Here is a 26,752-nt window from a genome sequence, read left to right as displayed (position 1 = left end):
TTGAACCATTACTCGCAAGTGGAGCTATATCAAGTGGAGGTTGTAGTGCAATAATTTTGTTTGCCATTGCCTATCTGCCAGGCTCTCACCTCTGCCAGCAGGTGGCGTGCATGATGTGTCCACAGCTGGCGGTGTGAATACCCATTGAAAGGTCAGGATGAATGAAAAGAGGGTCATGCCGTTCTAAAAAATGAGGGGGGGGACAAAATACGATCAGCCATGAACTCCGAAGTACTCGCTCCCCTGTCTGAATGATGAAGTGTCAGTCAAACATACCAGCATTTGGCAAAGCGCAACAGCGCTTTTTGGACAAAACGGTAGACCTCTGGACAAACGCTGCTAACACCATGGCTCTGCCGTGACATTTGACCTCCTGCTCCTCTTGACACAAGATGCAAGTCACAAGCTCACGCCGTTCGGCTCCTCTGGCCACCCTTGAGGGGCCAACACAGACCTGAGGGACACTGGATGACTCCGAACTAGAAGGACTGGAAAAGGTGAACGAGAACTCATTTTGTTTATTTTTGGTCAAATCCCAAACTTTTTAGTGAGTTGTATTGAAATCTATGATAGAGAACCTGTGTTCTGCATCAGCAGATGTAGATGCTTCAAGCTCTTCAAGACTTTGCTGGAAAAGTTCTTTGTTCTCATTGATGAAATGTTTCTGCATCTCAGACATCTGAGCCATGATCTTCTCCCTCCGGAGCCGAGCCATCTCTGCCTTTCTTTTCCTCTCTGCTTTGTCTTTATCCCGTATCGTCTGCAGTAAGGCAGAAAACACACTTACCAGTTATCAAGTAACTTCATTAAGTAAAATGGTAAAGGCAATAAATCTGACCTCTTCCAGTCCATGTCCTTGGCTGATCGTAACAGTGGAGGTTGAGGATGACCGCTCTCTTATAGTTTTGATGTTTGCCACCATCTGTACAGAAAATAAATTTGAAAGAAATTAGAGATGGGGGGGAGGAAATGAAGACAATGAATCTATGTTTGACAACATGTGCACGAAAACTCAAAGAACATATTGTACCTTTAAGATCCAGGTGATCATATCTTTATGGACCTCTAGGTGAGGAGCATTCTGTAGACTCTCCAGTAAAGCAAGAACACTTCCTGAAGTACTAGGGGCATCGCCTGGACCTACAAATAAACATGCATTACATTGCATTCATGCTAATAGGAAATCAATGTTTGTTTGTGTTATCATCTATACTGACGTGAGATTTTAGAGGTGTACATGAATGTAATGTCATCCTCGCCATTGCTGTTTTCCAGCTGTTGCTGCTCTTCTAGCAGAGCCATACCAACCAAATGGAGTACCTACAATGAAGACATGCACAGGATATATTTTAATTTCTCTGGTTTGAAAGTGTATTGACTTTCTCTGCTGGTGCGTTAAAATGAAATGGTAAAAAGCACATACATGGCTGTATATATGATAATGATGAAAAACAAGTTTGTGGTTAAAATAACATTTTCAATTTGACTACCCACCCTCTGCAGCATGGACTCTGTCCAGCCTCCTCCACGGGGCTCCATAGCCCACTGCAGCACAGCTCCTTCTACTGCCAACAGCACATCACACTGCAGAAGATTCACCAGGCTAGCAAACAAGGGGCAAAGAGGCGGAGGAACTGGTGGGGGAAGGGCTGTGTGAAACAAACAGATTTTAAAAGTTTTTAAATTGTACAAATGCAAAATATATTTACACTGACAAACTAGACATGGCAAATGACTGTATACTTTGTCAATGTGTCACATTTTCTGAATTATCCGATAGATTTTTTTTTTTGTAAGATGTTTCCCAGTGCATTCCATACAACTTTTCACCTGTGTCATCTCCATTTTGTCTCCTCAGCTTCCTCTGAGCCTCTTCTGCCTGGACGGACAAAAAAATTTTGTCAAAACAATTAAGTAACCAAAACCAGGCCTGCACAATATATCGTTTGAACAGCGCCATTGCGATGTGCCATCCTCAATTGTCCCATGCCAGGACTTTCTTGTTAACACGTAAACAATTGTTATGGTATTATATGAATACAATGTGGACATGGTGAGTCAACCAAAGTCTTCCCCTACAGAGCTATTCAAGTCATCTGGTGAAAATCCTCCAAGTCTTGATATCGCAATATATTCACAACCTGCCAGAAAGACCACCGTGAAATTGGCCACCCATCACACGCAAATGTATATAAAAATTATGTCAATCGTTTTTGTTTGTTTGTGCTCTAAAAACTTTCGCTTGTGCTATCGTTTTTGAGATAGGGATATTAATTTCGAGTGATGACGTCACGTAGCCCCCCCATTTCATGCAAAACGGACCTGAAATGGTTCCATTCGTTTGTGCTACATTTGTGCTGTAAAAAAAAATATTTGTGCTCCTATCGTTTTATAGATATTGAGATATTAATTTCGAGTGATTGACTGACACAATCTTTAGCCATTTTTAATCAAAATGAGGGGGCTAGTTGATCACAGATTGACCTATAAAAGAATTGTTAATATCTCAAAACCCAGGCTCTGACCTTCCTGTGTGGCGTTTGCATATTCTCCCAGTGCCTGCGTGGGTTTTCTTCGGGTACTCAGTTTTCCCCCCACATCCTGAAAACATGCATGGCAGGCTGATCGGACACTAAATTGTCTCTAGGTACGAGTGTGTGAGCGAATGGTTGTTTGTCTCATTGTGCCCTGCGTTGGCTGGCAACCGATTCAGGGTGTACCCTGCCTACTGCCGATAGTTAGCTGGAATTGGCTCCAGCATCACTGTGACCCTCTTGAGGCCAAGTGGCTTGGAAAATGAATGAATGAATATCTCAAAAACAATAGCAGCATAAACATTTTTTTTTTTCAGCACAAACGAATAACATAATTTTTCTATCAATTTGCGTCTCATGGGGAGCCAACTTCACGGAGGTCCCAAAAAGTCGCAATGTCAGTTTTTTTCCAACATTGTTCAGCTCTACCCACAACTAGAGATGTCCCGATCCGATATTTGGATCGGATCGGACGCCGATATGAGCAAAAAAATGAGCATCGGGATCGGATCGGAACACGGGAAAAATTCAGATCCAGACTTCCGATCCAGTTTTTTTTAAAGTCCGGTCTGCGTTTTCCAGCACACTGATTTACATAATCCATTCCAGTTTTTGCTTCGGTTTGCCTAAAATCCGGTCCGCATTTTACGGCACACCTTCAACACACTACATTTACATTACCGTTTCCCAATTTACCGAGAGACTTTATCGGTAAAAATGTCAGCTGTGTGGGATCATTTCACCTTAAAGGACGACAAAGACGAAGAGACTGAGAGCAACATATGCCACAATAAAGTCAAGCGTAGTGGTAAAGCTGTAAGAAGTTTTAATACAACCAACCTAATCAAGCATTTAGCGAAATACCACCACAAACAATATGAGGAGTATGTTAAGAAAACCGAAGACAAAAAGAAAGGTCCTACGCAACGAACACTGGCAGAAACTTTTGCTATGCGTGACAAACTGGCACTCGACAGTCCCAAAGCCCAGGGAATAACAAGAGCAGGGATTCCCCTATATTCAACAGATTGTGGCGCACCGCCACACTAAAATGAAAGCCGCCACGCCTGGCAAATGAGATGTATTTTATTTATTTATTTAAATTAAAAAAAAAAAATTTTAAGGCCGCTTCAAACTAGCGGCAGCCGAGTGGGAGGAGTTCAGCGGACACCTATTCATTGTGTATTGTAGCCTAATGTTCGTAACTATGCAGGCCCCCCCTTAAGAGACGCAAGGGGAACGAGTAGGAAGAATGGGAGAACGAGCGAGATAGCGAGAGATAGCGGTCGCATGTTGTAGCAGCCCGCTGTTATTTTGTTATTGTTTTTCTTTATTATTGTTACCACAATAAAGTGGGTAAGCAAATACAGACTTCTCTCCTTCTTGCCCATATCCGGGGCATTACAATAATTTGGATCGGACTTTTCGGCGAAAGTGAGCGGTGGACGGCCGTCTTGGACGGAAAGCAAACTTTGACTAACTTGCGCTGAGAGACTGCGGAGAGGCGGGGCCCAAAATAAAGCCTTGCTCTATTTTCAGAGCGTTGGTCAAAGTAAACGATTTATCAGTTCAAGCAGAGTAAAATGATACATATTCACGGTACAAGAACGTCGTTTCTGTGTCCATCGATTGGTAAGAAAAGGCTGTTTGTACGAGTGACGTGTGGGCGCTCCCGTCAGGGGGGACATTTCACGTGGAGTGGCTATTTTTCGGCACAACACCGGCGCGCCAACTTCAGACAATTACGGCTGACGAAACTTTGATAAATGCGCCCCCCCACCCAAATTTCGCGAGCTCTGGGACACTCGAAAAATGACTCTCATACCTCTCCTTGCTAAATTAATGGTACCTCGACGTGCCTTTGTGTGGAAATTTAGTTTACGAACAACGGGGAAAAAACTATTCACCTTCTCACCGAATCAAGTAAAACTCTTTACACGGCTATTAGAATTCCCCCAGTGCTCTAAATGGGTCAGTTGACAGAAGGACTGTTATTTTTGTGGTAATGTAGTACTTATGAGGGTCAAATAAAAGGAAAAAGGAGGACTACGACGGTGGTCTGCAACCCGCGGCTCTCGGGCCGCATGCGGCTCTTTAGCGATGCTTCGGAGCTTTTTTTTTTTTTTTTTAAATGGAAAAAGATGGGGGAGGGAAATATATTTTTTTGTTTTAATAGGATTTCTAGGAGGACAAACATGACACAAACATTCTTTCAATTCATTAATATTGTAATGAAGTTAAACTTGTGGTGGCATAGTACAACAGAGTAGTCACGTGGTGCGTCATTCTCTATAGCAGGGGTCTCCAACCCAGTCCTCAAGGCCCACTGTGGGTCCTGGTTTTTGTTCCGGCCGATCCAGCAGAGACAGTTGAACCAATGAGGCTTCTGCTAAAACAAGCCACACCTGACTGCAATCAACTGATTGCACTTGTAAAACACCAGATTGGGGAAAAAGCGTCGTCATCTTGTTTGGTAGGAATGAAATCCTGCACCCACAGTGGGCCTTTGTGGAATAGGTTGGGGACCCCTGCTCTATAGGATCCACTGCAGGGAAAACAAACATTTAATCATGAAGGCTAATTACGTATTTCTATAGTAGGCTAATATAGCTAGTATCGATAGATATATAAGGCTTGTAAAAGGCTTTTAATTTTTTGTGGCTCCAGACATACTGTATCAGTTTTTTTGTGTGTTTTTTTGGGGGTCAAATATGGCTCTTTCAACAGTTTGGGTTGCCAACCCTGAGTCACTACGAGATGTAAGTCGTACTATTGCCACGAGAAAAAAAGTCGCATTAGTACATCGGGTAACGTAGCTGTAATCAGCTACGCATTTTACATACATGTACTGTAGCTGAGAGGTACAACATTAGCCTGGCTAATGAAATATTTCAAATATATCTTTGTTATGGTTCTTCTTGGGGGAAAAAATGAAGAAGAAAAAAATTCGCTGTGGCACGACATGGTGAGGCTGTCCGACTCCGATGCAACCCACCACCACAGCTTCAAAAAATCCTAGGGGAAACACTGAAGAGTCATTGCCGAAGAATTCATTCTGGATGACGAGCCATTATCTCACGTGAGTAAAGATGCACCATCCAACACGCGATTCGGCCGCGAAAGATTTGAGAACGATTCACGAACATCCAAATTCCGATTATTGAAATATGTCAAGTGAAGCGGAACTAATACACAGCGCGGTCTTCGGGACGCAATGACAAACTGACCGCATTGCGTCCCGAAAGTAAACATAACTTGTCTTAGACCCGGGTAATCCCAATGCTGAACTCACGGCTTTAGCTCAACTCATGCCGCTGGATAAAAAACACAAGAATACCTGACTACCCGCTACAAACTACGTCAATGCCGTTTTACTGGAGATAATAGATATCATATGTATATAGAACCAGATGCTACACGACAGACTCGACTGTGTTAGCAACATTGAAGTATTGAAAACCAGATGCGTTAGTAAACAGCCGACATCTTAAAGCAGGAGACTTCCCTTGTAGGCTGTTGTAGTGAACCCTCCACGCGAGCCAAATTAACTTTTTATCTAAAATACTCCTAAATCGGCAAAATCTTGACTTGAATCTATCTTCAAAACAGTTTTAAAACTTTCGCATGTCGAAAGTAGACAGACGGGAAATTATGGAATAACGGGAGCAATTTTGACAACTTTAACAGTTGATTCGCAAAATTAAATGAATTGAATGTAGTTTAAAGCTGCTGATACAGAATGGGGACTTGAGTATTTTATTTACTGCTTTAAAATGTTAATTTGATACTGAAATAGTCGTTTATTTAAACCTGAGAGGCTTTTTATACAATTTTTGTAACTAATACACGAAACATTAAAAGCACTTAAAAGCTTGGGGGATTTGTGGGATTTTCCACTGAGGTTGTTGGTGTGTTTTGCTTTTTTAAGACAGTTAACAATATTATTTGCACGTTTTACCGACTGACTATGCCATTTCTGTTTGTTATTTATGTTTTGTGTTTGTCACTGAATAAACAGGTCAGTTTCTTGTTACCAACCGTTGTGTGTTATTCAAACTCACCTAATTCAGCTGGCTAGTTGTTATCAAGAGTACTAAAACCTTTTTCAACATGAGTCTAACAACTAAGTAAGGAGGCTAAATAACTTTAAACTTTAACACATGCTCAGATAGGTCGGTATCGGCCAGTATCGGTATCGGATCGGAAGTGCAAAAACCTGAATCGGGACATCCCTACCCACAACCAATAACGAATGAGATACGGCCATGTGTATTTGTGTACCTTGGACTGGTCGGCTCTGCTGTAGTGGTAGAAGTATAGGTTGAAGTACTTGTTCCATTCAGGACGCAATTCGTAAAGACCACGGCCTGTCACACCCGGCTTCCTGTAAATTAAGATAGTTTCAAGTGTTGTATTTACCCTTAACCGTAATGTAAAATAATATACTAACTTGAACGAAGCAACACTGTCAATCACACGCTCTAGACCAGTCTCTTTGTTGCCCTGCGGAAAAGAAAAAGTTCGACAATCTGCAAAGCCAGGAGGGTGAGGTGGACAAAATGTTTGATCGAACTTGACTGACCTACGTAAAAAGACAAAAACATTACTTTTCTTACATTCTCTGGCAGAGCCTTCACCAGCTCACTATGAGCCATAGGTCTGATTGACAACTGGTGGATGATCTCTCTTCGAACCTCGTCAAATTGCTCTACCTGGCCAACACCTGCCACGTAACGTTCCCCTGAAAAAAAACATGTACAAGAGACCAAACTCTCAGTTGTGATTCTTACATACAAGCATGAATTCAATACATTCAAAATTAAACAGAGACGCACCAATCACAGTGATGATTAAGTGTAGCATCTCTTCGATTAAAGTATTGTTTTGCTGGACCAGATCCTGGGTAACAGTTGGGGAAAAAAATAAGCGGCTAAGAAGTAGAACATAAGCAATAGAACGTGTGAGTTCCAAACTCACCTTATTGAGCTCCCTATATCTTTTTCTGCAGTCTGCAGAGCTAAAAATGTGAAAAAGTTCAAAACGACTAAGAAGGATCATAAGGAAGTGGTTTGGATCCATCATAGAGGCACCAGCCTGTGAAAATAGTCCGCAAATAAGACACTTAAAAACAAGAAAGCATTCAGAACATGTCAGTCGAAGCAGTACGGTGGGTTTCTACCTGCAGCATGATAACGTCTTTGTCGAACATCTCCACTCTGCACTTGACATTGTGGTAATAGTAAATCTGAAATGGATAAGGAATATTACTCTCTTCTCTTTTAGCAAATATTCAATTAGAATATTCTTTCAGGCACAATATCAGCTTGCCTGATTTATTAGGGAGAACCCGTTTCTTCTCCACATCCCAGCTAGCACTTGGGCACACAGCACAAGACATCGCAGGGGGAGTTCAATCAGAAGAGGAGGGCTGAGTTCCCCCTACAACCAAACATACGCAAAAGGTAATTTAGAGAAAGTTTGTAACTACAGTACATCAAAATTGTTGTCCTCATCATTATCATCATTCATACTACAACACCTGAAATATTCAATGTTAACTCATACAAAAAAATGTCACCAACCAATGGGAGTTGCTCAGGGAGGCGAGCTGCAACTTCTGTTCTGCTGAGGAGAACATGTAGACCTGGGGAAAGAGCCTCAAATTAAGAAAAAATACTGGAGGGAAAGAAGAAAATGTCTAGGTTTCATAAATCAATGTAAGAAATAAGGCCTCCGTTTAAACATGCAGGGGTTTGTGAAAAGCACATTAAACGAGCTTCTTCTGAAAGTCGGTTAGGGCTCCAGATATCGATTATTTAAGTAATCAATTAATCTATGGGTTAATTAGTTTGATTAATCGAGTAATCGAAATAACAAACATTTAATGCGCTGCAGAATAATTTAAGAGAAAAGAAACGAGTGTATGCCTGCATTGACATTTATGTTGACCTGCACATCCATTGGCACAAAGATTGCACTTTCAAAAGAATATTAAGAGTGAATACAAAATAAAAATCAAAGAGTGTTTCTTCAAACTATAAAGAATTGCAGTTTCACTTCACAAAAGCAATAATTGCATTTAAAAATAAGTTAAAATACCTGAGCTTAGCATCAAATGGTATAAAAAATGAGGATCTAAGTAAAACAAAAGAACAAAAAAAAGTTTCAATGTCTAATTAGTTAAACATATGTAAATCGTAATAAATTTGCATGGAAAAAGTCTACAGCTTAAAATGCTATAAAATGCTAACTTTTTTTTTTTTTTTTTTACAATTCTCTTAATAAATTATTTATATACACATTCCCACAAAAAGTCTAAATATGCCTCTAAACTAAATTACATATGCATAAACATATTTGCTCAAACAAAAACTTAAAGCCTTATGTTGGTCTGAACAGGGAGCAGCTAGATTCAGCCTAGATGAGTTATGTCAGGGGTCCCAAACCTATTCCACAAAGCCCCACTGTGGGTGCAGGATTTCATTCCTACCAAACAAGACAACACTTTTTCCCCAATCTGGTGTTTTACAAGTGCAATCAGTTGATTGCAGTTAGGTGTGGCTTGTTTTCGCAGAAGCCTCATTGGTTCAACTGTCTCTGCTGGATCGGCTGGAACAAAAACCAGGACCCACAGTGGGCCTCGAGGACTGGGTTGGAGACCCCTGAGTTATGTCATGTTCACTGTTGCCACCAGAGGGCAGTGTATCTTTCCGCATCAATAAAAGTAAATGCAACACTTTCATAACAAACTTACTACACCACTGATTAAATAAATCATCAATGCAGTAAAATTGAATTTGAAGCTTTTTTCTAATCGAATTAATCGATGTATCGTTGCAGGGCTGAAGTCAATATTAACTTAACATTTTTTTTTTGTACGCAGATTAGGTTTGATTACCGTAATTAGACTGAATAAGGAGCAGAGCTGAAACGAAGTTACATCTGAGCAGGGGTCGCGTTAACCGAATATTTTCCGTTGTTGACCGGTTTTTTAAAACGGTGACGGAAAAAACTGAAGTCCATCTGTCATTTTGACAGGTTGCAATTCACACCCCAGACCACAGGGTGGCGAGTGCGCATATTAATTAGCTATTGTCTCTCTTGATGCATGACGTCGTTGGCCTTACTCGGAAAAATGTCAAGGCAACTGAGTGTTTGCCTGGCACGGCCAGACTGTTCTCCCTGTATTTTTCAAACACTGAGAGAAAAGTCTGGGACCCAGCCTCTCGAGTAGGTACAAAATCAATCGACAAAATCAGATTTGTTTATTTGCGTGACGTGTTCTTCACGGGCAACGTCACTCTTGCGCGCCGAAAGTCGTCTCTACAACAACACGGATGGCGAACGGGAGAGCCGAGAATATGTTCCAATCCGCGGTAAATTCAGTTTTAAATGAGCTAAAACACCTCGACACGAGTCATTGACAACAGTCTGTCTCGCGCTAGCCATGTTGAATAAACTCCGTTCTCCTCGTATGTTTACTTCCGCGCGCAAGTCCCTCGTCCTGCTGTCGTCGCTTTGCTAACGGCACGTCTGCCCGTCGCTGATTGGTGCACTCCGCTGTCTGTTTGCCTCTTGTTAAGCTTGTTCGGACAGAATATTAATTAAAAATGAATGAAAACTAAATACTGTTGAATATGTCATTATTATCATTTTTAAAATGTAAGTGACGGGTAAAAATAGATTATGACCGGATTTTTATGACAGTGTCGGTCAAAATGACAGACAACGAAAAAGTCTAGCGCAACCTCTGCATCTGAGATGCAATTGTTGGCTGTTTTCAACAATGTACATCGAAAATAAAGACATTGAGTGAAAATGGTTCAATATTAGATGAAATGTCTTGTTTTCTAATGTATATTTATAACTGCTCTTCACCTAAAAATGTTTTATCCGATTACTCGATTAATCGATACTTTTCAGTCAATTACTCGATTACTAAAATATTCGATAGCTGTAGCCCTAATAAGTAGTATTGTTGTCTTTATATTAGGGCTGTCAAACGATTAAAATTTTTAATCGAATTACAGCTTAAAAATTAATTAATCGTAATTAATCGCAATTAATCGCAATTCAAACCATCTATAAAACATGCCATATTTTTCTGTAAATTATATTTATATTCTGTAAAATAAATTGTTGGAATGGAAAGATAAGACACAAGATGGATATATACATTCAACATACGGTACATAAGGACTGTAGTGGGCATTTCACTCTACTGTCATTGAAATCTGTCTATGCTGTCCTCACTCCGAAGCGTCTACTTTTTCCAAAGCTAGACAGCTAGTGAACGACACCTTAATAATTAGACTTCTTCCTTTTTCATCTGATTTATTAATAAAATGGCCTCAGACCATTGTCCTCTTTAGACCGTCGTAAAACTACAAAAAAAAGTACACAAGCATTGCATTAGCAACAACGTTAGCTTAGCACGCTATACAGGTTCACAAAACATAAACAAAAAGCGTCTCATACAAAAAATATAACATTTCGCTTACTAACATAATATGTACATTCTTTACAACAACCATACTTACGGACAAATCTTGTCCAAAGAAGCACAACATTATCAGCCCGAGACGTCGTGCAGTAATGAACTGGAAAAAAAACTATAAACTATAAACCATGTCGCAAAAGCGACCACAAGAGTTCGCTGTTGGACAGCACAAAATGTCTTGCTGTAAAACTTACCAAAAGGCAGAATACTTTCTGAGCGGGACATGTGCGTTAATTGCGTCAAATATTTTAACGTGATTAATTTAAAAAATTAATTACCGCGCGTTAACGCGATAATTTTGACAGCCCTACTTTATATATATTATTTTTAATGTGTGCCCTGCTAAGGAATATGAAAATGCATCCTGGGGACAGACATTGTAAGCAAATCTAGGGAGTCACTAAAGAATCTTGTGTTCATTTACCAGCAAGCAGTCTGCAGACAGGAAGGTGGATGGACACTTTATCCTGGGACACTTGATACCGAAAAGTCTCCACAGAATGACCAGCCAGACTCAAGCTTATTGGCTGCTCACCATCCGGAAGGCTGCTTTGACACTGACTAACTGCACTCAAACACTTTCTGTAAGACTCGATCAGCACACGCTCCTGACGCAAGATGAGGACAGAAACACGAGAAATAAAAATCACGGTTGCCATTGGGAAGAAAAAAACAATATGAAATTGTGTATGTTTTATATGTCTCACATCAGTGGAACACCACTCCTGGATCATGGATATGATATGCGTCAATTTCATCTGAAGGGTAAATGCCGCTTCCCATTCCGGTTCCATTTCGATGTGCTGCCCCACTTGCCGAACCACTGGGTCCATACCCTGAAAGACGGAAAGAGACAAGTGCAGTTTCTGCATTCTATGGACATCATGCATTAGTGTAGTTTGTTGTTACCTGCATACACTTAAGGAGCTCCAAAAAAGCATCCAGACCTTCTAGAAACTTCTCTCGAAGCTCGTCACTCCATTCAGAGGGCCTACTGATTAAGACATACCTAGACACATGTAGATAGAACGGTTGGTCAGCTGATCTTTGGTGTACAATTTTGGTGAGCGCTGTCCTGAGTAGTCGACGTCATCGATGACGTAAATGCGGCGACGGGCAAAACATACCGTCGACGGGTAATGACGGGTTATTAAAAAAAAAAAAAAAAAAAAAATTACATGCGGATAAAGTTTAGAATGGCGGGCGCTCGCGATGCAAGCAGTGAAAATGGCATAAAGCCAAAAAAGCAGACCAGAATGGCCAGAGCCTGGAATTATTTCAAGAAAAATATGGAGGGTGCCACTGTGTGTACTCTTTGCCAAGCTGAGCTCGCATACCACAGTAGCACATCGGCTATGAACAAACACTTGAAGTGCCGTCACACAGGTATAATTTTAGAAGACAATGAGAAACAACAAGCTAGCGAATTATAAGTCCATACAACTTTATAACGATTTTTTTAATTGAAGTTGCATTTATGTGCGTCGTATCAATGATCATCATTAAGTTTTTTCCCCACGTACTTCACGTTTTTAATCTACTCTGCTAATGCTCCCGAAAGCTGTAGATCTCGACATCTCATGCACGGCATGCAGATTGTATTTATTAGGATCATGGAAGCTCCCACTTGGGGAAAAAAATATATATATACTGTATATCCTATATATACTAGTTCATAATATAATAAAATATAAATGGAAACACAGCACTGGCCTGCTTACTATAATCCATGACTGCACTAATGTTAGTTACTTTATATTCTAAAGTATTATGGTGTATTTACATATAGTAGTATACTATAAAATTAATACTATATATTTAACTTTTGTTACTATGACTATGTGTGCCTTTCATTCAAAATAATTGTAATATTTCAGTGTGCCCTCTGCTTTATCTATTTTCAGGTTAAAACAAACAAAAGTTGAACAGTTTATCCCCTCCCCAAAAAATGTGGAATGCACACCAGAAAGAGCATCTGAACTCACACAAAGTATTCTGAAAATGATTGTCCGGGACATGAGGCCCATTGCGATTTATTTTAACATTTAGAACAATACAGACATACCACAAAAAGAGTAAGAATTGTTTTAACTCCTGTTAAAAAGGTGAAGTCACAGTGTATGAATTCTTTGTCTTTTTAACACAAAGGCATGACATGTAGACTACAGTTGACACAGTGGCTGAAAATGGGGAAACTTCATTTGGGCTTTTTGCCCCCTCAAAAGTCATACAGTAGATCTATTTTAGTTTTACTTAGAAGTGTTTTTACTTTTTTATAGCAATTATTTTTGTTCTTGCTCTAATCTTGAGCAACACAAGCTGTGGTTGTGGGTTGTATTTAAGTTGTATTGATTTTAATTTTATTTTAAATATTTGTTATTTTTTTGTTTCTTTATTTTAACATTATATTCATGTTCCGGTTTGCAAATATGTTCTGAAAAATAAAAAAATTAAAAATCCCGGAAAAAATATACATATACAGTATATATATTTTTTTTTTCCAATCCATTCATCTGAAAATAACGCATTTTGGAGCTATAATTGCAATACCGTGATACCATGAAACCGCGGTATTTTTCCTCAGGGTTATTGTACCGTCAACATCTCATACTGGCACATGCCTAGTTAGCTCATGCATGTATATTATACAATAGTTACTTACTTGAGGTCTCCAATGAGGCTCTGGACTCGTCCAAATTTAAAGGCCTGCTGTGCGGTGTAGCGATCAAACTGAAAGCGCCCATGCAGATCTCTGTGACGAAGATGATCTACAAACGTCCTGATGATGGTAGTCATTAGATTCTCCTTCACCATCAACATGCGGGCCTGCATGTGTACATGTGCACATATTAAACTATTTTACACATTACAAATGATTACGTACACACAGAACATTTAATTATTAGTCAATCAATTTATTAGATTATAAACCTCTAGATTTGTAAAAATTTGTAAAAAATGTTTGCCTCTCATTTAAATACATGATTCGCACCATTAATTTGTTTAAATCAAAAAATATTCTAAGATATTCTAAGACTTTAACTTGTTTAATACACAATAAGCTTGATAGTTTCATATTTGGATCAGCACACAAGAACAGGAAAAAAGGAGAACTCGCCATTGTTGGCACCGTGAACAGCTGTACAGACAGTGAGGTCACTGACACCACCCTTTCATGGTCATCTTCCATGAAATCTGTCTGGAGGCGTCTGTAGTTCTAAAATGCAGACAAAATGTGTTTTTAAACACCTACAGAGACATCACTGGACTTAGTTGAGATTTAATTTACACCCTTCTTGAATAATTAAACATCCTCAAAAGACTAATTTGAAGTATATCATTCACAAAACAGGTTTGTAGAAAAGTCTACTTAGCTACGAGTTAAGTGTAGTGTAATAGACTTTAACATACTCAATATTTATTACCTTGGCAAACTGAATAGCAAAGACCTTCTTGTACTTCAAGTCCATAAGGAGGCTGTTCATCAGCAGCTGGTGGTAAATGTTCCTTGCTCCTTTAAAAGTGGTGAAGAAAGAGTTATAAAAAGTGTACATTGGAGAGAATCAATAACAAAATCAATTTAACCACCAGCAGGCAGCTCTAGAGCTACAACAATTAATCGATTAAATAGAGTAATTTGATTAGAAAAGCTTCCAATCAAATTTTGCTGCTTCGAGGATTCGTTTAATTACAGTAGAGTGGTGGTGTAACGGTTTGTTTTGGAAGTGTTTGCAGTGTTTTATTGGTTTGGGTGGATACACTGCCCTCGAGTGGCTACAGTAAATATGACATAACTCATTTAACATTATGGATGCAACAATACTTGATTTTATATTGAACCATTCGACATGCCCTCTTCAATTCAATACGCAAAAATATTCGATGCAAATGAAAAGCTCCCAAAATGAATTTTCCAAATTTTTTCTTGCGTGTGCTCGTTAATATGCCCGGGGTGCATCGAAAACTGAGGGCTTAGCCTTGAAAAGCTTTGAGACAGCTCCTCCCCGCGAGCAGCCCTCCTCCTCTCCTCCCCCAAACAGCATGGAGGGTGGAGTGAAGCACGCTGCACTTGTTTATGGCAGAGGTAACAGACACAACAATCATGGCTAGCGAGGAAAGACAGAAGTTTGAGGAGGCGGTTTCATCGTCGTACAGATCCGCTGTGTGGCAGCATTTTGGGTTTGCTGATATGCTATCCCCTCTCGAACATATTTCACGATGACTGTCTTTCTGTATAATTACAACGAAGTCCGCCAGAACATTGTTACTGACTTGGCTGCTACGAATAACCTCGCTTTGACAACAGACAGCTGGACACTAAGAGCTACCTTACGGTTGCATGAAGAACAATAAGTGGCAAATTAAGGGCGCTGTACTTCAAACACGTCCTGTTTATGAAAGTCGATTGTCATATGCTGGTGTTGTGCAATGAGCAGACCTGACTTCTGTGGCGTTTGTTAACTTTTTTAAATGGAAGTTAAGCAGGCAAAATCAATCCATACCAGTGACTATAGATAATGCTCCAAATATTGTTAAATTAGTACTTGACACGGATGGACTCGGACCACAAATAGGATGTTTTGCTCATGTGGTAAACCTACCTGCTAAGAAAGCTGTAGCAATCAACAGTGTGCCCAGCTTAACTTTACAAACAGTAAAGATTGTTCTCACCTCTTTCATACAAAATATCTTCAGATCAGTAAGTAAGCACATAAATATAATTCACTAAAATGCATGTTTATATGATGGCACTGTTATTTTTGCTGGTTAGCAAAATAAAAAAACATTAAAAAAATAACACTTGTATTTTTTGTTTTAGAGCATTAAATGTATTGAATCGAATCAAAAATTGTGTCCCTTGTATTGAAAATCATACCGAACCGTGACTTAACTGTATCGTTGCAACCCTATTTAAGATGGCTGAATCCAGCTACTCCCTGTCAAGTACAACCTAAGTTTATGTTTGACCTACTGTTTTGTATGCATTAATAATTTAGTTAATAGGTATATTTAGCAGTTTTTGTGGGAATAGGTGTTTAAACAATTTAAGAGCATTGTAAAAAAAAAAAAAAAAAAAAAAAAAATGTTAGCATTTTATAACATAAGCTAGCAGACTTTTGCTACGCAAAATAAGCCAATTGTTCTTTTGTTGTATTTGGATCCTCAATCATTTTTTTTTTATACCGTTTGAGGTTAAGCTCAGGCATTTTCATTCATTTTTTAAATGAAAGTGCAATTCTACATAGTTTGTAGAAACACTTGGGAATTTTGTGTTCGCATTTAATGCTCTTTTGAAAGTGCAATCTTCGCAAGCATGTTTTAAATCTCCTAAAATTTATTCTGCAATGCATTAAATGTTCCTAATCCGATTACTAAATTATTCGGACTAACCTGTTGATATATTAATCAATTACTAAAATAATTGATAGCTGCAGCCCTATGCATTCCCAACCAAGTTCTTATTCAATATTACTGTGTATGATAAAGTGAAATAATACCTTTCCACATTTTGGAGTCATTAAGCATTAAGCGGTCAACAAGTGATGAGTTTTCTCCTTCTGGACCTTCCTTAAGTCCCACCTGGCACAGTATCCTCCTCAAACCATCTGATATAAACAAACCATTAAATGCGTCCTTCTAACAGGCATAAACGGACATCAATGTGTGTCCAATTAAGACGTACCCGAGTATTGAATGATTTGCCCCAACCAACTCAAAGCTTTCAGAGCAAAACACTGATGGGCCACAACAGATGAGTGCATCACCTCAACTCTGAGAGGCTTTGACTGGCGACTGGTGTTCCTCTGTGGACAAAGTTGGAAACACTCAAATTGCCAGTATAGTTGTTTTGGGGTTGTAAATGAATTAAGAAGAAACTACCTATATATAAAAAAAAAATATCAACTCACCACTATAACAGTCTTAGCTTGTTCACAAAACTGAATGTCTCCATATCGAACAGACTTCCTGCCCTGTAAATGATTTTTTCCCCAAAAAATGTTATTTGAAAATTGTATCGAGATATTGAATTCCATGTGATATAATTCAGTTGTGAGCGTGTTCCATATAACAACAAGCTCTATGTCTATGGTAGAACAAAAGCAATACTGACATCTCTGTCCACAGTGGTGGCGAAGCTAACAGCTTCTTTCTGGCTGCAGTTGACGGCCTTCTGCAGGGTGTAGATCACCTGTTCGTAGGTGTGGACTTCATCATTGAACAGCATGCAGTAGTAGTTGTCACCTCTTTCACTGCATAAACACACAAATAAAAGGGTGAAAACAAGCAATAACAAGTAAAACACCCTAGGTCTCTGCTGCTTCAGACAGTAGCCTTTTCAAAGTTCAATGTTTGCTTTATTGTCAATTCTACCACATGTGCAAGGACAGACAGAGAATTGAAATTGCGTGACTCTCTAATATGTCATGAAAATTATGGTTAAGATTAGGCAAGATGCATACAGCGGTTCAAGGCCTGCAGGTAGTTGGTCCTCTTGTGTCCAAGTCAACATATCCACAGCATACTTGAGGATGATGGAGAAAATGTTGTAACAACGGAGAGCCATGTCAGCAGGTAGCTGAGCAGCAGGGTCCTGGGAGGCAAAGAGATATGAGATACTACCAGACATATTTCTTAAGTGAGCCTGTTGGTAAATGAAGGGCAGCAATAAGTCACTCAGAGGTTAAACCATGTACAGGGGTTGGACAAAATAATGGAAACACCTACAATTTTGGCATCATAATCACTGAACATAATTGTTAAAGAATGGCATGAGGAAGATTCTAATGAAGTTGAGCGTCTTGTATGGCCGGCACAATTGCCTGACCTCAACATTATTGGGCATTTATGGTCAGTTTTACAGATTCAATTAAGATGCCTATTTCCACCGCCATCGTCTTTAAGGCTACGTTCATACAACAGGTCTTAATGCATGAATCCGATTTTTTCGTGTTTTTCCGACTCGAGTGAGGCATTAACTTGATGGTCTGAACGTGACAAGTCGCATAGAACTGGATCATTTCAAATCCGATCTGAGTCACTTTCATTTGTGGTTCAAATCCAATCTGGGCCAAATTTTTCCAGAATGTCGCGGCAACCTGTACTGTCAAGTCTCCCAAATCGGAATTCATGCAGCAATTATGTTATCAAAGAGCGAGAGAGACGCTACGGTAGCGGTGCAGGTGTCCGTTATTAGCGCCTAGCTTGCATTGGACACGACTTTTGGGGAAGGGCTTGAAAACAGTCATAAAAAAATAAAAATAGGTTGAGGATAAGCCTGAGAATGATCGATTTTCTCTCTGCTCCATATGAGCAATATTTCAACATTGCCTACACGGCCGAGAGTCGGTGCAAACTGCCCGTATGTGTGTGTGACATACACAGACAGTGCGTGCATGCTTTTGATCCATATAAACTTTGAATATTAGCCTAAACGGGGATTATTTATGTCTGTTAATTGTGTCCTCTTTTTGAAAAGCAAAATATGATATCCCTAGAATGACGGATGACAGCCAGCATGTGTGGCCATTTGTTTTGATGCTTCTGCGCATGCAGGTCTTCTTGCTCAGCGTGTGTCAGACTGCGAATTAGTGCGCATGCGTAATACTTGAATGGTCTCAATGGAGAGAGGCAGTCTGCCAAGAAAACATATGACAAAAAATCGGATTTGTGCATTAAGACCTGTAGTATGAACCTAGCCTAAAAGAGTTAGAGGGCATTCTAACTGAGTAATGGCTTAAAATGAATTTGAATACAATTCACAAGTTGTATGAATCAATACCTCCGAAAATTGAGGCTGTAATTGCCGCAAACGGTAGACCTACACCGCATTAAATAGTTTTGTTGATTTTTAAAGGTGTTTCCATTATTTTGTCCAACCTCTGTATTAAGCAACTGTTCAAGTATTTTTGACTATGGCAGTTTTCGTTCAGTATCGCATAATAGTTTGCTGGCTCTTGAAGGACAATGTGTTTTTTAACAGTTACATTCGATTATAATTTGGTCTTATGTGTACTACATTGGATAAAAGTTGAAAGAAAATTCTTGCTGTATTTTGTGATGATCCTTTCAAAGCTTTCTTGGCTACAATGGGGAAAAGAGTAGATCTCACACCTCCTCTGAGTCTTTGTTGGTAGTCGGTGTATGTTTTTGGCAGTAAGGACCCTTCTTCCAGGCTTCAGTGTCACCACAGTCACAGAACCCTCCACCTCCGGACGTGGTCATCTGCAAGCACGAAACATACACACACATACAGTCAGGTGTGTCACCTGCAGAAGACAAGCAGCTGTCGTGTCCAAGGTGTGTGCCACAAGCAAAGTGGAGATTTTTGCAGGTGACAGGATGAACTTTGACCTCTTAGAGCTGATTAGAAGGGCTGTTTATTTTTTGTCTGTTTTTTTTTAACTTAACCCTCATGACATAGTTTGTGATTCATATTTTGTCCTTGGGGAACTGCAAAAACCAACAGTAAGCACCTGACCTGTAATACCTAGCAGCTATGACATCATCACAACAGATGAAGAGCAGGCTTGAGAGCGTTAATGGGATGCTCAGCGTCATGTGTCACATGTAGCAGCTGCTCATACTGACACATCTGTCCATTTTGCAAGAGCCTCCAAGCAGCTTTTTTTCATTCATTTATTTCCGTCACAACATAAACACGTTGTTGAAAAACTGGCGTGCATTTATTCGATATCATTGATATTCATCCGGAAGTATGCGCTTTGTCTTGACGAGGGCCCAATTCCTTACAGGAGTGCAATGACTATATACTACTAGTCATGGTTTTTCCATCTACTAGAGCATATATCAAGCTTACTTTTCAACTACTGTGCCACGCTAGATACCCTACTCCTGAGTCCTACATACTTACCCTGTAACGGTGATCTTTATGATCGCTGCCCAGGAAACACTGCATGCATAAGACACATGTGGGGTCAGCTGCACAGTCCCTAAAGGTAACATAAACATAAAAAAAAAAAGAAACAAAACCTGAAATAACCATTTTCACCAATTAGGCACAGCAAATCTTTAAGTTAGACATTCGGTATGTAATAATAAATCATACATTGATTATGATTTAGTTAAAGGGTTGCTCCTTAACATCCATTAGAAATTGGGCAAAATTTGATAAAACACAAAACCAACAGTCTGGTTTAATGGAGGACTGCAGAATTTGGAGAATTCATACTGTCCAGAGGGTGAAATTCCAAGTCAATTCAAATACAGTCGTATGAAAAAGTATCTGAACCATTTGGAATTTCTCACATTTCTGCATAAAATCACCATCAAATGTGATCTGATCTTTGTCAAAATCACACGGATGAAAAAACTGTCTGCTTTAACGAAAACCACCCAAACATCTATAGGTTTTTATATTTTAATGAGGATAGCATGCAAACAATGACAGAAGGGGAAAAGATACGTAAGTAAGTACTAATGTAACATATTCACGCTCTCTGGAATTGTCACATCTGCGTGAAGCTAAAAATCAACCATGTCAGCAACATGTAAAGAATGCTTGAACGTTCATACATCATTCATAGCAGGTTGCTGTTACCTTGAACACCAATCAACTAATGGCAGTGGTTAAAAGACAAATTGGGTGTTGACATATATTTTCAAAGGGATATTTATACAACTTGTCTTTACTTACCTGCAAGAGTAGGTGGGCTCGCCCACCTTAAACACATGTCCACACAGCGGTGAAGGCTGATTGCTCTCCTGCAGCTGAGGGAGGCCCACGGCTGGATCCTCACCTAGCAGCAACCACTCCAAGGGAGCCAAAAGGAGCAGCTGACATGATAGTTCTTCCCTCTGCTCTTCTCGCTGCTCCTCCCTACTGCTGCAGCCACTAGGCCCCAAACAAAGGATTTTGGGCACATACTCTGCCAAGTGACGATAGATTTCCACCTGAAGATTTGCTTCCGCCAACCATCCCTGAGAATGCAAATGACATTTTCAGGGTGGCACGGTATACCACTACCAGAAAAAGAACCGCGAAACGTCGCTGCCAAAAATGCCTCCGATATCATGTATGCCATGTTTATTTTTATAGATATACACAAGTATCTACATTTACGTACTGTGACAAAAAAAACTCAACAAAGCAACAAGATTGAAAATCACTTAAATATTAAAACATATACATTTAAAATAGTTTTTGTGAAAACACAGTTTTAACCAATTTTCTGTCAACAGTAACTTTTGCTGTTTTATTCTGTATTGTTAATTTCCAACGAAGACTATTGGTGTTGTATTTTACTACTCCTGGAGTGATGATTCATTAACCGGTATGTAGCTTAACTGCCTGCCTCCAACCGACAACATCGCCACGAAGGGCAACCATAACTATTATCTATGATGAAAACAATGCCGACAACCTTATTCAGGGGTGATGATTATTAAATCAGTGATTATAAAGAATATATATACATACAATATATAAACACCTTAACATGAGGATAAAGAGTACGATATCATACTACAGGTACATGCATATACAGTACTGGTGATCCAAGCGCAAAGTAAGTCGAAAGAGCAGAGATTAATCAGCTCTGTCAGTCTTCGTTTGTGTCACCTGTTAAGACTGTTGGCACTCTGACTGGTTCTAACATATTGTGCACTGGCTCTCAATCTTCTTGCAATGTGATTTTAAAGTCTATACTATTGTATTGCACTATTTAATGCATCAACCTTGTCACCCTTAAAAGGGGGAGCCCCAATTTGCGGGCCCTTCTCGGTTTCCTACTTTTCCCTGAATGCCATTTTAGGGCTTTAGATCAGGGGATGTTGTCCTTTTTCTTTCTCAAGTGTAGGCATGTGAAGCCCTTTAAGACATTGCTATGCTGTGCAATTAAATACAAAATTGAGAAACTTTTGCCATGCCCAGTCAAATAGTTAGTATTGCAGTTTTTTTATTTATTAAAAGACATTTTCATCACAATTTTAAAATTCAATGGCATTGCTATATCATTACTTTGTGTCACTGAGTACTAGAGATGGACAGTTTATTGGCCGGGCCGATTATCGGACCGATATTTGGAAATTTGACATACAGTACTGTGCAAAAGTTTTAGGCAGGACACCTGCCTAAAACTTTTGCACAGTACTGATTTTTTTTTTTTTTTTTTAATTATTACATTTATTCGGATCATGGAAGCTTCCACTTGGGGAAAATATATACATACAGTATATCCTGTATATACACAATATAATAAAAATATACAGTACTGTGCAAAAGCTTTAGGCAGGTGTCCTGCCTAAGACTTTTGCACAGTACTGTATATCGGTATCTGCCTTTATTTTTTTAATCAGACCGGCCAATATGAAAAAACTGGGTTAATTGCAGCCGTGCCTCTCTATCCTGCACTAGTATTCACCCCATCCTCTGATTGGTTAAATGGTAATGGTAAATGGGGTTATAAAGTTAGTATTGTGTCTTTCTACCTTTTTAAGGCCCTCTAAGCACTTCACACTAAATCCTCATCTAACTACTAGTGACGGAGCACCAGGAGCAACGTGGGGTTTAGTATCTTGCTCAAGGATACTTAGACAAGGTCATCAGGAGACTCAAACTCACAACCTCTGGGTTGGGGAACGACTACACTACCAGTGAACGACGCCACGCCCTATTATTAACTGTTATTTTCCATTTGTGTGATTCAATAAACATGCTTTAGGCATTTTAATGAAGTTCAGTTTTTGCATTATTCAATTTTTTCACACCAATTTTTACACTTTTGCAGCAAATGAATATCGGCTCCATTGGAACCGATTTTTGGAGCCGCTGCAAAAATCGGTTATTGGCCCCTTTATCCACTAATAATCAGTATCAGTCCTGAAAAACCCGTAACAGTCGATCTCTAGTGACTACTTAAATGTTTACTCATATTTAATGTGGTAAAAATGTTCTAATGGTACCTTGTTTAACTGTTTATGGTTTTGCTAAATTTTAAGCTTAATATTTTCGACATTATGAATATTAATTGTGGAATTGCTTTAGCTGTATTTCTTGGTTAAAGTTAGCCATTTATTCTAAAATAATGCATGCAAAAATTAGGGCTGTCAAATTTATCACGTTAATGGGCGGTAATTTTTTAAATTAATCGCGTTAAAATATTTAACGCATTTAAAGCATGCGCAGAACGACCCACTCTCGCATTGCCGCAAACAAACTACAATGGCACCGTTTTGTGTATAGTGAGAGCTAAGAGGCAGAGACAAGCGAGTGGAGTGGACACAGGCATTCATTGGGGCCACGCTATTTATTGGCAAAAGTTTTGGCATCTCTCCCACAACAATTATAACTATTGTGGCAAGCGACTTGGGGAAGAATGACAGGAAATGATCTTTTTCTAAACACTCTGTATTGAACACAACGCAGAGAAGATATACCATTTGCAGCCACCACTGAGAGTCATGGTTGCCCAACTTCCCATCATGCATTTGGGCAGAACAGTGAAGTAAGTTACTACAGTATCATTTACTGAAAGCACAACAAAAATAATATTCCTATCGCTCAAAAAAAAAAAAAAAAATTTCACAAAATATTTAATTATTCACAAAAAGAAAAGCGTTCAATGCAAAGAGAACTGGCATTCCCAATCAAAATAGCGATGCAACAAACTGTATTCAAACATTTCGTTTAGCTCAACAAATACACTAGATGGCAATATTTAGTCACAATATACAAACTCACATTTATCTTTTAAGAATTACAAGTCTTTCTACCCGTGGATTCCTTTCACAGAAAGAATGTTAATAATGTTCATGCCATCTTGTGGATTTATTGTTATAATCAGTGTTGGGAGTAACGCCGTTACGTAACGGCATTATTTTTTCAGTAATGGGGTAATCTAACTAATTACTTTTCCTGCCGTTACAACGCCGTTGCCGTTACTGACGGTCAAAAGTGCTGCGTTACTTACTCTGAATAAATTGAAGAAACTACCAGCTGTGTCAAGTCGACTCTCTGCTCTGTTGATTTGTCATCCAAGACTTGGGGTGCGTTCAGGTTCGAGAATAGCGCACGTACTTCTGACTCCAAGCTGTTTGTCCCTGCTCATTCAATTAGACAATGCTTTCCAAAGTTTGGTAACGTTTCTCTGTTTGCTACACCTGATGCTAGCCTCGTTCCCATCTCCCACTGTCAGCCAGCAATAATTCTGTTTCTATCTTGAGGACGGCAGACGCTTTGAAGGTGACGTGAATTGTCGGGAAACAAGCTTACCTAAATGCAGCCCCTCGAGAGATGCGATGGAAGTGATTGTGATTGGCTGAGGGTTAGAGTCATGTGTCGTAGTAAGCCAATCAGAGCCGGGGATTTCACAAGCAAACCGGAACAGCGCGTGCGGCAAACACACACACGCAAAACAGATGCTCAGGGTCGGGATGGCAGAGCATTCAGAAGAAAAATTGTCCTTTAACAGTTGGAGATATAGACACTATTTCAAGTTTGTCGAAATTAAAGGAAAGAACCTGCATGAAATGTGTCATTTATGTCCTGGGGCAAAGCTTTTGTCAACATCTGTGGTAAGCAATTCAAATCTGCTGAAGCACCTAACAAGTTAACTACCTGTTTTTCTCTATTCCACTGACTCGAATACTGCTCAGAAAATTTCAAATTCTTTGACATACAACAAGTTCTTTTTAAAGTAACGGAAATAGTTACTTTCCCTGGTAACTAGTTACTTTTACTATAGAGTAATTCAGTTACTAACTCAGTTACTTTTTGGAAGTGTGAGTAATGTAACTAATTACTTTTTTAAAGTAACGTGCCCAACACTGGTTATAATAAACAAATACAGTACTTATGTACAGTATGTGTAACTTAGAAAAATATGGCATATTTTCTAGATGGTTTGAATTGCGATTAATTACGACTAATTAATTTTTAAGCTGTGATTAACTTGATTAAAAATTTTAATCGTTTGACTGCCCTAGCAAAAATACAAATGTGGTTTGACTTTATGCTAAGTCACTACGCACATGCAAAAAGTGTATAACAAAAGCAACACAACCAGCTGTTAACTGTGGTACTGCCAAGCCCTATTGGCTACATGAAAAAAATGTTACTGGAAATGTGTAAGTGACCACATACTGAAACAGAAAATACAGGTGGAAAGCTTCTATGAAGGTGATGCGAATTCCAATCCGCATATCTTTCTAATGACGTAAACAGCCATTCATCACTCAGTTTACATCAACTCGTCAAGCACATACTTTCTAATTACCTGGAATAGCGTTTACATTGAATCTTTAACTAGACACTTTTTTAAATCGATTTCCATCTGCTTGTTTCAGCTGATTCTCAAACGTTACCGGTTTACATGCTATTTATAACACACGGAGGACGATTCGACAACGTCCAAGTAGATTCAGATGGCAAAAATGATCAACTTTACAATATAGAGTCAATATTCAGGCTAAATATAAAGCGATGTGTTTCAAAAGATGATAAACAACCAGTTGTTGTGCTACTAGAGGGTTAAAGTACTCGAAATACTTTCCTTTGCACGGTTTTCTTAAGTTTTGACCCAAAACTTGTTTGTTTTACGTTACGGTTGTCACACTGACGTTTCTGGTTTTGACAGGTTTCACCTGACATCCAGCTGTTGTGTACATCCCTACGAGACGCTAGTACATTATTAGCATTAGCTTTCGGTAACCTAGTGATCGGCAGATTAATCCCGAAAACACATTAGACAGATAACAGTGAAGGATGACGCATCGACGGAAGCGGTGGCCGTCACTGGAGTTGACAGCGGGTAAAAACGCTTACCGACGCAGTGTCTTTAGCGGAGAAATTCAAAAATTCCGAACATAAATCGGACAGAAGGGCTCTTCTGTCTGGCTCTGCCTCAGCCATCTTTCCTGCTCTGTGGCGAAGATGAAGAACCCGGAAGCGGAAATCGTTGCTTGACAAGGGGCGGAGCCACGTCGTCTAAAATAACTTCTTTTTTTTTTTCCAAATGACAATCAATGGTTTACAATCATTGAAACATTGAACAGCAAACGTAAAAAAGAAATACATGAAACATTAAATGTGCAGTAGAGAATAACCCTGAATAAAACTGCAAAATGCACCCCCTGTCATTTTGCAAGTTCACCCACTTAGAAAACAGGTAGATGTCTGAAATTTCTATCATAGATGCATTTCCACTTACAGAGACATAATTAAAAAAAAAGACAAATCTGGAACTCACATTGTATGATTTTTCAATAATTTGTCATATACTAGGGGTTCATAAGTATTTTTACCCCTGAGAAAATCAGTGCTAATATTTAGTGCAGAGGCCTTTGTTTGCAATTACACAGGTCAGACGCTTTCTATAGTTCGTCACCAGGTTTTGACATATGGAAACAGGAATTTTGGCCCATTCCTCCACACAAATGTTCTTTAGATCTGTCAGGTTTTGGGGCTGTTGTTGAGAAACACAAAGTTTCAGCTCCATCCAAAGATTTTCTATTGGATTGAGGTCTGGAGCCACTCCAGAACCTTGATATGCTTTTTACGCAGCCACGCAGTTTTGCATCATTGTCATTTTGGAAGATCCAGCCACGACTCATCTTCAAGTCTCTGCCTGAGGGAAGGAGGTTGTTGCTCAAAATATGACCATACATTTCACCATTCATCCTCTACTTTAGAAAGTAGTCTTCCTGTCCCCTTTGACGAAAAGCAGCCCAAAAGTATGAGGTTTCCACCCCCATACTTCAC

General features: G+C 39.3%; 1 protein-coding gene across 1 annotated transcript in view; it reads right to left on the bottom strand.

Annotated features, from left to right (window-relative positions):
• Positions 1-25,941, bottom strand: part of ubr2 (ubiquitin protein ligase E3 component n-recognin 2) — a 40,186-nt gene extending 14,245 nt beyond the window's left edge. The window contains exons 1-31 of the mRNA XM_057823851.1: positions 25,817-25,941; positions 20,690-20,973; positions 19,907-19,985; positions 19,147-19,257; positions 17,496-17,626; positions 17,147-17,285; positions 16,944-17,006; positions 16,718-16,838; positions 16,533-16,640; positions 14,460-14,548; positions 14,153-14,251; positions 13,697-13,860; positions 11,944-12,043; positions 11,742-11,870; positions 11,459-11,642; positions 8,117-8,178; positions 7,863-7,973; positions 7,714-7,779; positions 7,512-7,628; positions 7,370-7,433; positions 7,151-7,275; positions 6,985-7,037; positions 6,816-6,918; positions 1,831-1,879; positions 1,495-1,649; positions 1,218-1,320; positions 1,031-1,140; positions 839-922; positions 579-760; positions 277-488; positions 90-183 (exon numbers count right to left, since the gene is read on the bottom strand). Coding sequence (XP_057679834.1) covers positions 90-183; positions 277-488; positions 579-760; positions 839-922; positions 1,031-1,140; positions 1,218-1,320; positions 1,495-1,649; positions 1,831-1,879; positions 6,816-6,918; positions 6,985-7,037; positions 7,151-7,275; positions 7,370-7,433; positions 7,512-7,628; positions 7,714-7,779; positions 7,863-7,973; positions 8,117-8,178; positions 11,459-11,642; positions 11,742-11,870; positions 11,944-12,043; positions 13,697-13,860; positions 14,153-14,251; positions 14,460-14,548; positions 16,533-16,640; positions 16,718-16,838; positions 16,944-17,006; positions 17,147-17,285; positions 17,496-17,626; positions 19,147-19,257; positions 19,907-19,985; positions 20,690-20,973; positions 25,817-25,903 — 3,578 coding nt within the window. The 5' untranslated portion in view covers positions 25,904-25,941. The remainder of the gene's footprint in view (positions 1-89; positions 184-276; positions 489-578; positions 761-838; positions 923-1,030; positions 1,141-1,217; positions 1,321-1,494; positions 1,650-1,830; positions 1,880-6,815; positions 6,919-6,984; positions 7,038-7,150; positions 7,276-7,369; positions 7,434-7,511; positions 7,629-7,713; positions 7,780-7,862; positions 7,974-8,116; positions 8,179-11,458; positions 11,643-11,741; positions 11,871-11,943; positions 12,044-13,696; positions 13,861-14,152; positions 14,252-14,459; positions 14,549-16,532; positions 16,641-16,717; positions 16,839-16,943; positions 17,007-17,146; positions 17,286-17,495; positions 17,627-19,146; positions 19,258-19,906; positions 19,986-20,689; positions 20,974-25,816) is intronic.
• Between the last annotated feature and the right edge of the window lie 811 nt (positions 25,942-26,752).

This window comes from Corythoichthys intestinalis, chromosome 20, assembly GCF_030265065.1.
Source record: "Corythoichthys intestinalis isolate RoL2023-P3 chromosome 20, ASM3026506v1, whole genome shotgun sequence".
In the NCBI taxonomy this organism is placed as follows: domain Eukaryota; kingdom Metazoa; phylum Chordata; class Actinopteri; order Syngnathiformes; family Syngnathidae; genus Corythoichthys; species Corythoichthys intestinalis.
Note: the sequence above shows the minus strand (reverse complement) of the source record. Positions and strands in the feature narration are given on the sequence as shown.